Source organism: Dermacentor albipictus, chromosome 3, assembly GCF_038994185.2.
Source record: "Dermacentor albipictus isolate Rhodes 1998 colony chromosome 3, USDA_Dalb.pri_finalv2, whole genome shotgun sequence".
Lineage (NCBI taxonomy): Eukaryota > Metazoa > Arthropoda > Arachnida > Ixodida > Ixodidae > Dermacentor > Dermacentor albipictus.
This window is the reverse complement of record NC_091823.1, coordinates 116,969,739-116,985,531: the sequence shown is the minus strand read 5'-3', so window position 1 is coordinate 116,985,531 and position 15,793 is coordinate 116,969,739. Positions and strand designations below refer to the sequence as shown.

Genomic DNA, 15,793 nt, shown 5'->3' with positions numbered 1-15,793 from the left:
GGGCCTAACCTGCATTAATTTTCTGTAGTGGCCCTTAGTTTACATGTCCACTTTTGAGGACAACAGGGCTTAGTGGTTGTAAGTCATGCGTTCGTCATTTTAGCCGTATTCTCCGTTATATTTTTTAGGTGCATCGATACTGGCGGCCTTATTTTACTCGTGCCATGGTCAACACTCACCACGCTTGCAAGAGTGCACGGATATGTCTTTGTAGAACTGGACGACGGTAATTTATCAGACGTGGAAGTCGAGTGCGACGAGTCTGGCGGCAGTGGTGACGAGGGGGACGACGCGCTTGGAACCCTGGTGGAGAGTGCGATTAACAGTTCAGAAGCTGATTCGGAAGATGATAGCACACGACCAACGGCAAGCAGATGGGCGAGAAAGCCTTTCAAGGTGCCAGAGACCATATTCAAAGGGTCAGCTCACGAAGACCTTCACATCGAAGAGGGCATATTCTCACCATTTGGGTATTTCAGCCGTTATGTCCCGAAGAGCCTCCTTACTGAGCTCGCTGAGAAAACTAATCACTACTCTGTTTTTCATTATGGCACGTGTGTAAGCACTGATGAAGATGAAATCAGCCGACTGTTGGCTCTCCATCTGATAATGGGTGTCCTGAAATACCCAAGGTTGCTCCTATATTGAAAGCCTACAAGAGAACTGCTCTCATTGCATCATGCGAGATCTCGCGCAACCGCTTCGAGAAGCTGCGCAACACTCTTCACATTGTTGATGCGAACAAGCCAGACATCAATGACAGACTTTGGAAGGTGAGATCTCTGCTCAAGAATTTTCAAGCAAGGTACCACGATATCGAGGCAGAGGAGCTTCTTTGCATTGATGAGCAGATTGTCCCTTTCAAGGGCCGTTTGGACATAACGCAATATATGAAGGGCAAGCCTTACCCTTGGGGTGTGTAGGCGAACTCACACCGGCGCTAGGGCACAGCGGTGTAAAATGGACGGTTGCACAGGGAAAGTTCGAGTTTTTTGTGAAAAGCGCAAAGTGCATCTGTGCTTGACGAAGTTCAGGAATTGCTTCAAGGACTTTCACACAATGAAATAATCAATCTTCTGCTTGGTTTTTGTTGTAAGAGCGGCATGAAATAAAGTAAACATTTTTTTCATTCCTACACCCACTGAGCCCTGATGTCCTTTTTTGAGGACATGAAGCCAAATCGGTAATTACTTCACGCACGAGCTTTATATTTTGTGAGCATGTCATTTGGACCTTCAAATTGAAGAAGATGCAAGGGGGAAAATCTGCGGTAAAAATAAAAATTCCAGGGCTGAAATTGGATCATGACAGGATTTTTTTTTCTTTATTGTGTATAAATATGAGTATTGCCATGCGAGCTTTTTTACGTTAAGACACGCAATAGGCAAACGCACTTATGCTGCACAGTCCAATTAAAGTTCAAAAATCAGGTAAACAAAGAGAAGTGACCACATTCGAAATACACTCCGGAACGGAATGGAAGATTCAAAGCGCAATACGCACTAGAGCAGCCTCTACTCCTAAGATAGACTTTGTCGAGTGTGGTCTCTCACCATGTCCGTTGATCCTGCTTATTTTGCATGATGAATAAAGTTCTTATATCACGAAGAAATAATATGGTGTATTATTTAGTCTTTTTTCAACTAAGGGAACCGGATACCGCGAGGTGTGGTAGGACCTTCCTTTTTTGCCGTAGTTCCTTGAAACGTCTTAAAAATTGAAAATATCACAAAATCCATTTAACGATGGCTGTAGACGATAATGCGATTAACATTCAAGCAATGTAGCGATACATGCTATTGCTTAGGTCGCAATTGTTTAACTTATCTTGTGGTCATTCTGAGACTTCCGATACTTCGGCTATATGTGGCACCCAGTCCCACCGGTATCGATGCATCTAGGTATGGCACCCGTTTGTCAAGGTGGCCCATGAGCATGACAGCATGAAGATCACTGTATGACGACAAACGCACTGACAACGACGGCATGCCGAAGAAAAAATGGCATCGATGGAACCAAAACGAGGGCATGACAACGGCAGCATGAGGATACTGAGATGGCGACTTTTAAATAATGACGATCGCATAATGATGACAGCGTGACGAAAATGGCATGAAGACGGGATGGCGTCGAATTTAGGACGACGGCAAGATGACGAACTAAACTGACAACGGCGGCATGCTAACAAATCCATGGGAGGAATTGTCCGAGTACGACGTAATAATTTCAAAGTCATGATAACGGCGGGATATTCACGGTTTAACAAGGACGGCATAAGTACGCAACAATTACTGAGACGGAACTTCGTGAATGGACTGCGTCGGCAGGACCACAATAGACTATTCTTGTGAAGTAATGGCACTGGTAGAACGACAGCATGGTGACGACAGCATGAGTACAATGGTATGACAACGACTCTTTGAGGACGATGACGTGACAAGAACGGCATAACATGTAGGGATGACGAAGTTAGAATCACGGTGATACAACGGGCACGATTGCAGTGCGTCAACGGCATGACAAGGAATGCATTCCGTTATGGCGACTACGCAGTGACAACAATGGCATGACAATGGTATGAATAAAATGGGATGACAAACATAGCGGGTAAACCAGTGTGTTACGAGACTAATACGGCGGCGATAGAAACAATGATGGTGTTGCAATGAATGCTTAACGCCTGTATTGCGAGAATGGCGGCCATGATTGCATGATTGCGAGGGTATGACAGCGCACGTACGACAGCGACTCTCTGACGATGACGCGATGGTGACGATGGCACGAAAATGGCGGCATCATGCAGATTGCATGACGAAGGCCTGATTACGCTGGAATGAGGCAGAAGCAATGACGTCGCCTCAACGACGAAGGCAGTATGGCGACGATGGTGTGATGACACTCAGTTGAGGTTTGTGCAATGGTGATGGTAACACGATAGCCTGGTAAGAATTGCATGACGACAATGACGTGAGAATGACTGTACGATGAGGATTGGTTGACGAAATTAGAATGAGAGTTGGACAACCACAACAGCGAATGTATGACGGCGACTGCATAACGACTGTATGACGACGACTCAATGCTGGCAACGGCATGAAAAAGGGCTGTGGACAATAGCACGAGAAGGACTGCGTGACGAATAAGTTACTACGACTATTGCATCGCGAAGGCGGTAGGTGACGATAGCTTGACAATGATGGCATGAAGAGAATCGGATAACAAAGCTGAAGTGACCGCGATACAACGGCCACAATGCCATGACGATGACAGTAAAGACAACAAATGCCTGATGACTGTATGACGACAATGACATCATAATTAAGGCACGGTGAGTGCGGAATGCTGAAGTAAGAATGGCGAAAATGGAACCACCACAATGATAATACGACGATAGAATGACAGCGAATGCATGAACACGACTATATGACTACGATGTCATGACAACGGTGTTGCGGACAATGGGACAACAGCGAGTGTCTGACGATAATGGCGTGATGACTGCGGCAGGAAGAAAGTCAGATGAAGATGAAGTGACGACATTACAACACTCATGATGGTATCACGGGAGCATGACAACGAATGCCTGACGCCTGTGTGACAACAGTAGTGTGATGACAACCGCATGACGGCAGGCCGATAATGTTAGAATGAGAACGGTGCAGCAGACCACAACGGCATCAAGGCCTAGAGCTCATACCAAGTGGCCCAAGCTATTAGACAACTTGGGTCACGGGGTCAGCAAAAGAGGCTCAATAGATAATAGATAGATAGATAGACTGAAGCTATGGAAAGAAGAATGATAGGTGTAACGTTAATGGGTAAGAAAAGAGCAGATTGGGTGAGGGAACAAACGCGAGTTAATGACATGCTAGTTAAAATCAAGAAAAATAAATGGGCATGGGCAGGACATGTAATGAGGAGGGAAGATAACCGATGGTCATTAACGGTTACGAACTGGATTCCTAGGGAAGGGAAGCGTAGCAGGCGACGGCAGAAAATAAGGTGGGCGGATGAGATTAAGAAGTTCGCAGGGACAACATGGCCACAATTAGTACGCTACTGGGGTAGCTGGAGAAGTTGCTGTGCAGCGGGCGTAACCAGGCTGACGATGATGATGATGATGATGATGACATGGTAGGGGCCAAGATAATGTTTGACAAGTTTTTCGCATAGGCCAGGGCGACGTCACGTTACTGCACCATGACGAGTGATCGAGGAAGAAAGAGCACCTCCCGGTGTCACCGGTCATCAAGACACATTTAATTAACCTTTGAATCCGACAAGCAATCACGCGCAACATGGCAAGCGATGTCAGCCCGGGTAAGAGCATCCCGAGAACAGGCAGTGGGCCTCTCGAATTCTCCATTTCTGGCTACCCACGGGCTGCCACAACCAGCCAGAGCACCTTCGCTTTTCACGGGATGCTCCAGCCACCACGTTATGCACATCCGCTGAGCGTTCGGTTTGCTCGGGCGGGACGAGCCTGGCTACCCGCAGGGTGCCAGAATCAGCCGGGACGGTTTTGGTCTGGCTGCTCTCTGCAAGTTCTCAGGCTAGCAGACGACAAAAAGTGTGGGTGACGGGTGGCGGGTGGCGCGCAAGCGTACGGGTGCAACAGAATACAAGAGGCTATCGTCCTTCGGTGTGCCTCGACGCCTAGCTTGTCCGCATCGCAAATCGCCTTCTAGATAGGGCTCGCACGGCCGCTCAAACGCAATAGCCGTCGGAGTAAAAGGCACCCTCCCCTCCCACCCCGCTTTTGGGAAGTTGGCGCGCTTCCTTCCCACTTTACTCCCTTGCGCACGCAAGATTGAGCACGCTTTCACCCGAGATCTCACCGTTCGAGAAGACAATAGCCTGCGGCATGCCAACGGCGTGCGGCAAGTTTCCGCGCCGCCACGAGGGCGCGCTTCAATTGCCAGGGGGCTTTCTCTAATAGCGTCTGTTAGGTGCAGAAAGAAAAAAGAATCTTCACTCGTGCAACGTATTTCGCTGTAACACTGACCTACCGTTGTAAGTGATCATTTTCTCAACGTCCAAAGCAATTCATTGTATTCAATCCTCGCCCTTCGCGAGGGACTTGGCAGAAGCAAACACTTGCAGTAAATCGGTCGTCTCGAAGAGCTGCTGCAGCACTGGCGGCGGCATGCTTACAGATGTTGATGCCGACATAGCTGCGCACAACAGCTGCACGCCGTTTTAAGAAATAAATGCGTCTGCGACGATCGTAGCATCTTTAGCTTTTCGGTATTCACACGCGCGCATACTCCCTTGCGTGAAATGAAGAACAAGGGAAGCTCGATAGAATTATAGCTGAAGAAAACGCAAGAACAACGTACGCCTAGCTGATCCACCTTAGCTTGCGCAACCTCAAGGGGCCTTCTCACTAGACGGCGGTGAGGATTCTTTTCTCTCCCCATCTCCCTCACCCTCCGCCCGCTGCGGGAGGGTTCACGTGTTCGCCCAAACGTGAAAGTTGCGATGCCCGCGGCGATGGCCCTCACACTCAACAAATGATGAATGCTGCTCCCACCTACGCAGTGGGATTGTGACAATGGCAGCTCCCTTATTCCTTAGCTGTGTGCGTCAGAAGCGCAGGTGTTAGCGTTGTGCGATAAATGCAACGCTATTGTATTTTCACACACTTCCTTTCGACAAGGGCAAGCGAGGCACTCGGTTTTTGGTTAGCCGCCACCACGAAACAAAGAGACAATGAAGCAAATTTTTCTACGTGGCCTACTTCACGCTTTGCCTGTTTTAAGCACTACAAATGATATAACGGAACACACATCTACAATGAGCAGTCTAGAAGATTTACCCCAACAGTTGTCTCACGAAATCGCGCTGTGCGTGCTAATCACGATAATTTTTACACAGGCTAACCATTATTTTTCTACGCCACCAAAATCCGGTGAGTTGCAATCTCCTTCGATAGAAGCTGCGCTTTCTATTCATGCGCTGCCTGTAGTTGCCGTTGCTGTATTGTTTTCTGTGTCCTTCGAATATCATGCCGAGAAAGTTTTACTAGGCCTCATGAAATCATGTATAGTTTTTACAATAGGCCAAGTCTCTCCCTACTGCTAAAGAGCTTGGAACAGATCGCCAGAGTTAATTGTTTTGACAGGTAATTTGCACAAAGGGTAAGAGTAATAAAATAAACAATGGAATAACCCCCAAGCATTCTCCGTTGAACGCTGTTTTATACACCGAGATGGCGTCTTTCAGGTCTTGCTTAAGCTTAACGTAAAAAAGAAAGAAGATAAACTAGCGGTCCACATAGTATGCCTGCTGAGTTCACTAAATTTGATGCTCAGTGGGTGCAGTTTTGCCTTGACATTCAATGCCAATCGAATGAAGTAGTGGCGCACTTCATCGGGTTTTAAAAGGCGCCAACCGCATGGATATAAATGTTTATTGTCCTGAATGGCTGACGACAGTGTGTTTCAAACATCTGCAGCCTATTTTAGTCAAGAAAGTTATGAATTACGTAAAAACATATGATCTACTTTTTTTGAAATCAATATGTGTTCAGCAGCATCTTTTCGACTGAGACAGAGAGGACAGAAAAACTTCAGAATTTTTATGACTCGAATGATGCGTGACAACAGGTTGACATCATAAGAATAGTTGTTAGGAAAGCCTTTTACAAGGTCTCGCACCGGAAGTTAGTCTTCCTTGTCATTATATTAAGACTCAAAATGAAGTAATAAACAGAATATAAACTGATTTTGTTATGCCATAGTAAACAGTGTGCACAAGAAAAGTCACACTTTTGCCCGAAAGGCGAAGCATCGATTGCGATAGCAAAATAGCAGACATCCATACGAAGTAAGGATAGTATTTTTCGGCCGGATCATCTTGTAAACATTCGCTTGCTAATTAACAAGCATGGTGTCAGCGTGGTCTAACAAGCATGGTCTCAGTGCCCACGGACACTCGCTGTGAAAATGCTGGCGCGAGGAAATGTGGCAGCAGCAGTGAGCGAAGGGATCGTCATGCTGTCTATCGCTTCAACGCAAAGTGAGCCCCGAGTACACACAGCACCCACAAAGTTACGAGCCGCGGACGTACCTAGACTCTACTCACAACACAAATATCTCTCAAGATACGGCCGCGCGAGCGTGCGCTGCCGCCACATGCGTAGTTGCAGCTTGAGTAGAACGCCGCCGCCCACCACTTCCCTCCCTAATGCCTCACAACGTTGGATGCCTCGAGTGCCAGGGAATACGGCGCGCTTCCTTTGCCCTTCCGTCCCTTTAGCGAGGGTGAGACTGAGTCGCAATCGTCATCCCCACTCGCACGATTTCATTCGCGCATACACCGTAGCGCACGCGGCGACGGTGTTATCGTCATTAGACTTCATACGGAACCTCACGTCGACGCCATCGCCAACGGCAGAAACGCGCTTGGAGTGTCCATATACATTTTATCGCAATAATAACTACACGTTAAGTCCACATCAGGTCTTCTCAGGAGGACACCAAGTATCTGTGTTGGGGCTAGTGCTTATTGTTGTAAAGCCTCCACCCCGCCCCTTCGAACACACAACCGATATTCACTTAGGTCTCAGGCAAGTCCTATTATTTTTCTAACAAATATTGATCTCTCAGAGTACCTAAACGTCACTGATATTTCCTAATTTCTTATTACACGTAGAAAAATCAAGTTTCTTCCTGATCATTATTCGATGTATGTTCGAATTTCACGTACAGAACATCAAACTAAGGTAGATTAATGCCTGTAAGCGGTGTGTCCGTGCTGTAAAAAACGCAGCATACAAATCAACTACGATAAGACAACACGTCTGCATGTCATCCCCCCCCCAAAAAAAAAATTACCTATAATTTATCACAAGCTCGTGAACCATGCTCAATGGTATGTAAGCAGCTTCAACCATTTAGTAGGTGCAGTGACACAAACCCAAGCTGGCATTTAAAGGCTAAAACAATTTGTTCGAAGGTTAGACAAAGAAACTTCTTTTCGAAAAATATAAGTTTGGCGGCATGTTCTACTCATGTAACACGTGAATGACGGCATGTTCTACTCATGTGACACGTGAAAGCGAAAGCCTGCAGCACATTTGGTAACAAATTAACATACACGATCTGTGGGGTCAGACTGCTTGCAAGACATAACGAACCGCAGTGTGAAGTGCATGTGTGGCCCTTTAAATCGATGTCCTCAACGCCACGTGCGAGCATTTCATGCACTACGTATATGTACAGCTTGCTTGTAGCCAGTAAGTGTCACGATTGTGTAACACAACCCGAACCCAATTAAAGACACATTTGAGTGGTGTATCTCATGATGGTTTAGTTGTCGAAGTCCATTTTAAGTACTCTCCGGTAGTAGGTGGGTCTTCGACATTGCACCGCATATTTGGCCGAGCGCATGTATTTAAAATCCTGTGAGCGATCCTCGTATCGTTTAATTCAAGTCTTTTACCACACGACGGTAATACACTCTTACACTCGTACAACCCTGCCTCGCCCGTGAGATCGGGACTCCGATTTATTTCCTGCCTTGACGCCGCGTTTCTGTACGTTGTATGCGTGATTCTAATGAATATATGGTCTGTCCGCTGCACTTTTCCGAATATTCATGGCCTCTGCATTACGACAGGAACGAGCCTCGCATTTTCAGCTTGCTAGGATTGGGGTAGGGGGGGGGGGGGGGGCGTAATGAACTACAGCTGAGGATTATAGTTTCTGTACCATTTGAGGGGATTCCGTGTTCTTAGGCATGGGCCATAGTTTTTTACTTCTGGACCGAACGACGCGCTCTTTTGGCAGAAGCCATTGCAATAAGTCACTAAGGGTGTCAGGCTTTTCGCAGCGCGAGAAAAGTCCTCTAAATATTCATTATTCCCTAAAGGAGTAGAAGAATGGAATTCCCTAACCCGACAGTCCTTCAATCCGCCTCATTAAACCAATTTAAAGAGCCGCTTTCGTTTCATTTCCGGTGCGGCAATTAAAGTTGTAGAGGTACCTTGTACTGATGGTTTTCAACAAGTTGCGGCACTGTTCCTCTTCTTTTCGATTATTTTCAGAGCACTATGCATGTGATTCCTTTGCAATTTTTAAACTTTTTTCTTTGCTTTTTTTTGGCTCCCATTCGTGGCACATATGATTTGCTCTGTAGCATATTATGCACTGTATTTCTATTTGCACATTTAGATCTGCTTATGAATACTGTTATTTTATGTTCAGCTAAAACACTGCCTCTTATTCCTATATTGCATTGTGTACTTCAGTCTATTTTATTTATTTATTTATTTATTTATTTTTTTATTTATTGTACCCTCAAGGCCCGAAGGCTTTGCACAAGGGAGTGGATGAAATACAGAGCATGTGCAGATAACAGGATATAATAATAAAAGAAAATTGAAAGTGCGGATTAACAAAAGTATTCTTCAATAGTAGTTCTAAAAGCAGATATAACGGTTATGTTAAAAATTAAGGCGGGAGATGATTCCATTAATTCGTAGTTTTTGTAACAATCCTCGGGTCAACATTATTCAGAAATAAATAATCAAAATTAAATAAGATACCCTTGTGTGGTATAGTACCCACACCGCAAAACTGAGAAAGCTCAAATCGAAAAAAAATATTCAGAAGATGGCGACATATATCTACTCCAAATACCGGTGGACCAATTCAGTTACAGATATGCTAATCATGCTTAAGTAAGATCATTTGCTGTGCCGAGGAACCCCCATATCGTAACTAGTGATATGCTACAAATTTTGAAATTGTTGTGGTTGGCAATAATTAAAAGAATAAAAACCGCTTCGACGCTTAAATACACATATTTGAATACAGTTGCATATTCCTGAAGAACATTGCGTAAATCCTTGTGGAGCTGACATTACAATACATCGGAGGCGGCAAAAGATATTGCGACTGCTGGCGGTCCCAACAAAACCGCCGAGGCTCCTCCTGCTGACGCATCTATGAAAAATTTCTCAATGAGCAGAACCTGATGGCATCAAGACTGCAAGTTGGGCCATTTGGTTAGGATTCATTGTAAGGTTCTTGCAGCGCAGCACAAGACAAGGACAAAAGGCAGATATAAAAAACAGCGCCGTGTCGTCGTTTTAAACCCTCCCATTTTCTTTGTCTTGTGTTGCGCTGTAACGAACCTTGCGGTGAACCTGATGGAACCGAGTGCCCGATTGCTCGTCTAACATCATATTTTGGCAATCTGTTATGCTGCACGCCAGTCTAACACTACGCATAGCACTAGGTGAGGTAAGAATAGAATGCAACGGTGGTGCTCAATAGCCTATCAAGGAAAAAAAATCATCGCCTGCGAGCCTCAACAGTATGTGCAGAAGTGCGTTTACCTAGGTCAGTTACTCGCAGGAGAGCCTGATCCAGAGAAGGAAAATTATAGAAGAATAAAAATAGGCTGGAATGCGTACGAAAGGCACCAAATCGTGGCTCGGAGCTCACCACTGTCGTTTAAAACAAACAGTGCTATGAATGTATTCGGCCGGTGCTAATATGTGGGGCGGAAACTCGGACGTTAACAAAGAAGCTCGAAAACAAGTTAAGGACGGGGCGAAAAACAACTGAATAGAGTGGTGTGGATAAGAGAGGAAACAGGGATAGCCGATATCCTAGTTGGCATTAAGAGGGAAAAATGAAGTTGGGGAGGCCATGTATTGCGTAGGGTAGGTAACCGGTGAAGCATTGAAGCTACAGAATCGGTGCCAAAGGCAGGCAAGCGCAGTCGAGGAGGGCGGAAAATGAGGTTGGATGATTAAATTAGGAAATTTGCAGGCGCAAGTTGGAATCAGCTATCGCAAGACAGTGGGAATTGAAAATTACTGGGACAGGTCCTTGCCCTGCAGTTGACATCAAAATAGCCTGATGATGATGATAATGATGGTTATCTGCATTGGTCGACCAAAATAGCAAGAAGCGCACTTTCCAACTGTGACATCTTTGTTTGCTCCACCCACTCGCTTTCTGCATTCCTTTCTTTTAAATAAACGTTTTGATATATATATCTTGTTTGCAGTGTCGATATTTCTAAGGCGGTTGGCTGGAATTGCTTGCAATTTTCTTATAGCAATTAAATGGCATTGGTATCATCTGCGCATTCACACGTGCAGAGAAAGCTGAGAAGTAAAAATACGTACAGCAATCGCACACTTAGCCTGTCAACATTACAATTACCTCGAACGCAATTCCAAAAGCTATGTTGCTGCGGACTTGCCCTAGCACACGATGTACCCCGATTCTTTAGCCACCTCCTGTTATTTCTGAGCCTAACATAACCAACCCACCAAGGCAGACAGAAGCAGGATTTAAAATAGAAAAGAAAGACTGTGATATTAAGTACCGAAAAGCAAAAATATGAACCTGTTGTAAGGAATTTGCTGTCAACTTTCGGTCGCAACCTTGCCTTGCTATTGTCTCTGAAAAGAAACGGATTGTCACATATGGTGCTCTTTCTTGTACCAAACAATGAGGGCTGAAAAGTTTGCTTTCATATTCGCCGCGATCACCAGATTGTTGTAGAGGTGGGAACACTTACAACATTGGGGCGTGAGTACATCTTGCTGCACTGTGATTTTTCGTGCATGTTTTTAGGTATAGCAATCTAAAGACACCTGCACCTTTCTCCCGTCAGTTTTAGCATTGTGTAAGCAATCAAATGAGCGCTAGCTACACTCTTTCGTTCAAAATACATTGCACTTGTCTACAATGGTCCTGATCTGTAGAAGTGCCCATAGCGGTGAGCAGTCGTCTTTAGAATCAAGAGAACTTCACAAATGACCTTCTCACTAATGAGTGAGCAGCCAATTGTAATTCCATATTTGAACTATACCGGTATTGGAAACATTACCACGAAGTGTTGTGCATCTTATTATTTCAAAAAAATGTCGACATAAGCTCCATAGCGAAATCTAATGCCATTCCAGTTATATTGTTTTCACTCACTGGGAAGCGTAGAATTATAGGATACATAAAATCAGACAAAGACTGTGGGAATAAACTAATATACGCACAGTCACAAAAGCAGCCAATTACTATATTTTAAACCCTGCCAAAATGTTACTTGCAGACTGTTCAGTCCCCAGTTAAGCGACTTGTACACGCATCAATGCTATTGTTCGTAAACCTACAAGATTTAGGAGCAAGAATAATGACGGAGTTGTTCCTGAACGGTGTTCACTGTACGCGTTTCTTCTCGTTTTGACTATGGCCAGCAATAGATCGAAGAAATCAAACGATAACTCGAAAGCGAACGGCAGTGGCCCAGTAGTTGGTAAAACATGGAGAAGCTGGCCGAATATTCTCAAATTATAGGCAGCGGCCGGCCTCCACAAGGCGCCAGCGGCGCCATTGTGAACAGCGCCGCGAATGGCAGCACTAAGAGAACTGGCATGGGAAGTAGGCGAAGGGGCCAAGGTGTACACGGCACTTCCAGTAATTTCACTCTGTGGCCTAATGCCTCAGGTACCCGAACACGTATTTACGTGTGTCTGCTCTTGAGAAAGGTGGTGGCGTGTACTACCCAGACCTGGTAGTTTCAGGTAATATATATTGTTACGGTGAGTATTTATTCGAGAGTAAAGGGTAATCAATAGGCTAGTCAAGACTGCAGAGGGCACAAAGGCTTCAGCAGGTCTTTCAATCAGACAGAAGAGACTCTGATCCAGCCCCTCTGCAGCGTCTTTGTCTTTACCACTGTTTGTGACATTATCCCCGGCTGGTGAAGCGCCGTCCCGGTGCTGGCTGTGGTCGAAATTGGCCATCACAGTTGTAACGCTCGAGGTGGGAAACATGTACGATATGACACTTCGTGGTGTGGCCGTCGATGAAGTCGATGCCATGGGAGTTCTCATTCATGACAGGAGTCGTCTGGATCAGCACGCGGCAGGGCCCGACATACCGCGACAGTAACTTTTCACAGAGGCCGATACGACGCAATGGGAGCAAGAGAAAGACCAGCGAGCCCAGTGGAAAAGCAGCATCCTGGTGTCGACGATCGCAAATGGACTTTTGCGCGGCCTGCGATGACGAGAGCCGAGCGCGGGCTGCCGTGCGCGCGATGAGCGCACGCGTGATGGCGTCTTGGGCATAGGAGGTTGTGGACGTGGTCACCAGATCTAAAAGGAACGAAGTGTCAAAGCGTAATAAGAGATGGCGGCCAAAGTGAAGATAGACGGGTGAGTAGCCGGCAGTGTCATGACGCGATGAGTTATATACAGATGTGACGAACGGAACGGCAACGTTCCAATCATGGTGATTATGAGAAACGTACATGGAAAGCATGTTGGTCAGTCTACGGTTGAGACGTTCGGTGAGGCTTTTGGTTTGAGGGTGATATAGGGTGGTGAAGTTGTGATGAGCAGCACATAATCGAAGTAGATCGTCGACCACATGTGACAGGAAGTAGCGACCGCCATCTGTGGGTAGATGACGTGGAGCACCATGTTGGAGGATGACGCCCTACAGTAGGAAGTCGGCTACGTCCGTGGCGCAACTGGTTGACAACGCTCGAGTAAGTGCATATCGCGTGGTATAATCCGTAGCGACTGCAAGTCATTTTTTTCCTTTCGTGGAAATTGCAAAGGGGCCGAGGAAGTCCAGGCCCACGGGATAAAACGGCTTGGTTCGAACGCCAATTGGCTGAAGCAGACAAGCAGGTTAAATGGCAATTGTTATGCGCCACTGACATAGGTCAAAAGATGTTACGTAGCGGCGAACGGAACGATAAAGGCCCTTCCAGAAGAAACGTCGTCGTATGCGACCATAAGTTCTGGAAAAGCCTGAGTGCCCGGAAGTTGGGGCGTCATGAAACTGGACGAGGTCATATCTGCGTAGACGATACGGGACAACTAACAGGAGTTCTGCGCCATCGGGGTGCATGTTGTGGCGGTAAAGAACGTTATCATGACATCACGTTATCATGAATAAGATGAGTCAAGAGTCGAGGGTGCCGGATTACAGACGGTCAATACGAGATAGCAACGATGGATCTCTTCGCTAATTGTCAGCCATATGAATGAAGTCTGTAATAACACTTAGGTGTCGGGGTCTGTTTCAGCGCAGTCGGATGGTTCAATGGTGTGACGGGATAGGCAATCGGCGTCAGTGTGTAACTTGTCAGATTTGTACACATCCGAGATCTCCTGTAACGGCAACGTCCAAGGGCCGAGCCTACTGGTGGGTTCTTTAAGAGTAGAGAGCCAGCACAACGCACGACAGTCTAAACCGCCATACATATAGGTACGGACGAGCAATTACACAATTACAGAGCAATCTCGCTCAGTAATGGTGTAATTATTTTCCGACTGTGACAGGAGACGACTAATATGCGCTATCACACGGTTAGCTCCGTTCTGTGTTTGGGCGAGAATAGCACGTATGCCATGGCCGCTTGCGTCGGTGCGAAGCTCTCTTCTAGCAGTTGGGTCAAAATGAGCCATCACAGGTGTTGATGTGAGGGCAGCATACAGCGATGCAAAGGAAGTCGCTTGGTCCCTGCCCCAAGAAAAGGTCGCATCATTTTTGAGGAGGTCCATGAGGGGCCGAGCAATGTCCCTGAAGTTGAGAACAAAACAGCGAAAGTAGGAGCAGAGCCCAAGAAAGCTTCGTACTTAATGGCTGGACCGCAGTACGGGAACTTGTGGATGGCACGGATTTTGTCAAGGTCTGGCTGGACAGCAGAAGCATCAACAGGTGTCCAAGTAATTTGATCTGGCCGCGCCCAAAAATGCACTTAGAGAAATTGAACTTGAGGCCAGCCCGGCAAGATATGTTGAGAATGGCCGGCAGACGAGGGAGGACGGACTAAAAAAAGGCTCTATCACGTCTTTGTCAAGCATTTTCTCTACCTCCTTTTGGATGACTTGGCGCTCAGAGTGAGACCGTAAGGGCGCTTGTGAAGGGGGCCAGCATTTCCAGTGTCGGTGCTGTGGGCCACGACATGTGTATGGCCTATTGAACTGTTCTCAACATCAAAAAACGTCAAGGTAAGATAAGAGGACGGCCCGGAGTGGTTTAGTTTGGGAAGATAAGAGGTCGGGGGATATTATTTTGTTCAGTAGTGCCTTGTTTGGTGCAGGCATGACAAGTTGGAGCACGGTACTCAGTGTCAGCAGCGAATGCAGAAGCTGTACATTCTTCCAGCGGTGACAGTTTGGCTAGTGAAATTCCTTGAGGAAAAATATAGGTCGAAGTAGACAAGTTGAGGACTGGAAGCATAGTTCTGTTGTTGGCAACAACCAGTATGGTGTGAGGAAGTGCGATGTTGCACGAGAGAATGAGTTCTGTGAGGGCAGCGACCACATAGTCACCATCAGGGACTGGGGCGAACTTGACAGAAGGACGTAGGAAGCGGCCTGAGCCGCTAGTCATAGAAACTTCACAGAACATAGACGAGTTTTGCGTAACGCGGCGTCATCGGGGCACAATGGCAGTTTGAGCCCAAGAAGCAAGTAGAACAATCGATGCGGGCAGAGTGGCCGCTTAAGAGGTCAATACCAAGAATGACATCATGAGGACGTGCGTCGAGAACAGCGAAGAGAACTGAAGTGTGGTGGCCGGTAACAGTAACGCGGGCAGTTTACACACTAAGAACCGGTGTTCTGGTGCCGTCAGCTACCCTCACAGTAGCAGAGGCGATAGGTGTCAGCACTTTTCATATGTGGCATTGGAGCGTGGAACTCCTAACAGATATGTGGGCGCCAGTATAAATGAGAACAGTAACGGTCACGCCGTCGAAGAGAACACCGAGCAAATTTAGTCTTGAAGAAGGGGTCAATAGATGTTTT

The 15,793-nt window shown here is 46.4% G+C and overlaps 1 protein-coding gene across 4 annotated transcripts in view; it reads left to right on the top strand.

Annotated features, from left to right (window-relative positions):
* The window catches only part of LOC135915622 (uncharacterized), an 83,053-nt gene that overhangs the window by 145 nt on the left and 67,115 nt on the right, over positions 1-15,793 (top strand). The window contains exon 1 of one of the 4 annotated variants that reach the window (XM_070536672.1): positions 5,755-5,911. The exons of 1 other annotated variant lie outside the window; for it this stretch is intronic. In XM_070536672.1, coding sequence (XP_070392773.1) covers positions 5,797-5,911 — 115 coding nt within the window. In that variant the 5' untranslated portion in view covers positions 5,755-5,796. Of the gene's footprint in view, positions 1-5,754; positions 5,912-11,444; positions 11,556-15,793 lie in introns of those variants that run through there. 2 more of the 4 variants (XR_011513076.1, XR_011513075.1) reach the window with 2 other exon arrangements.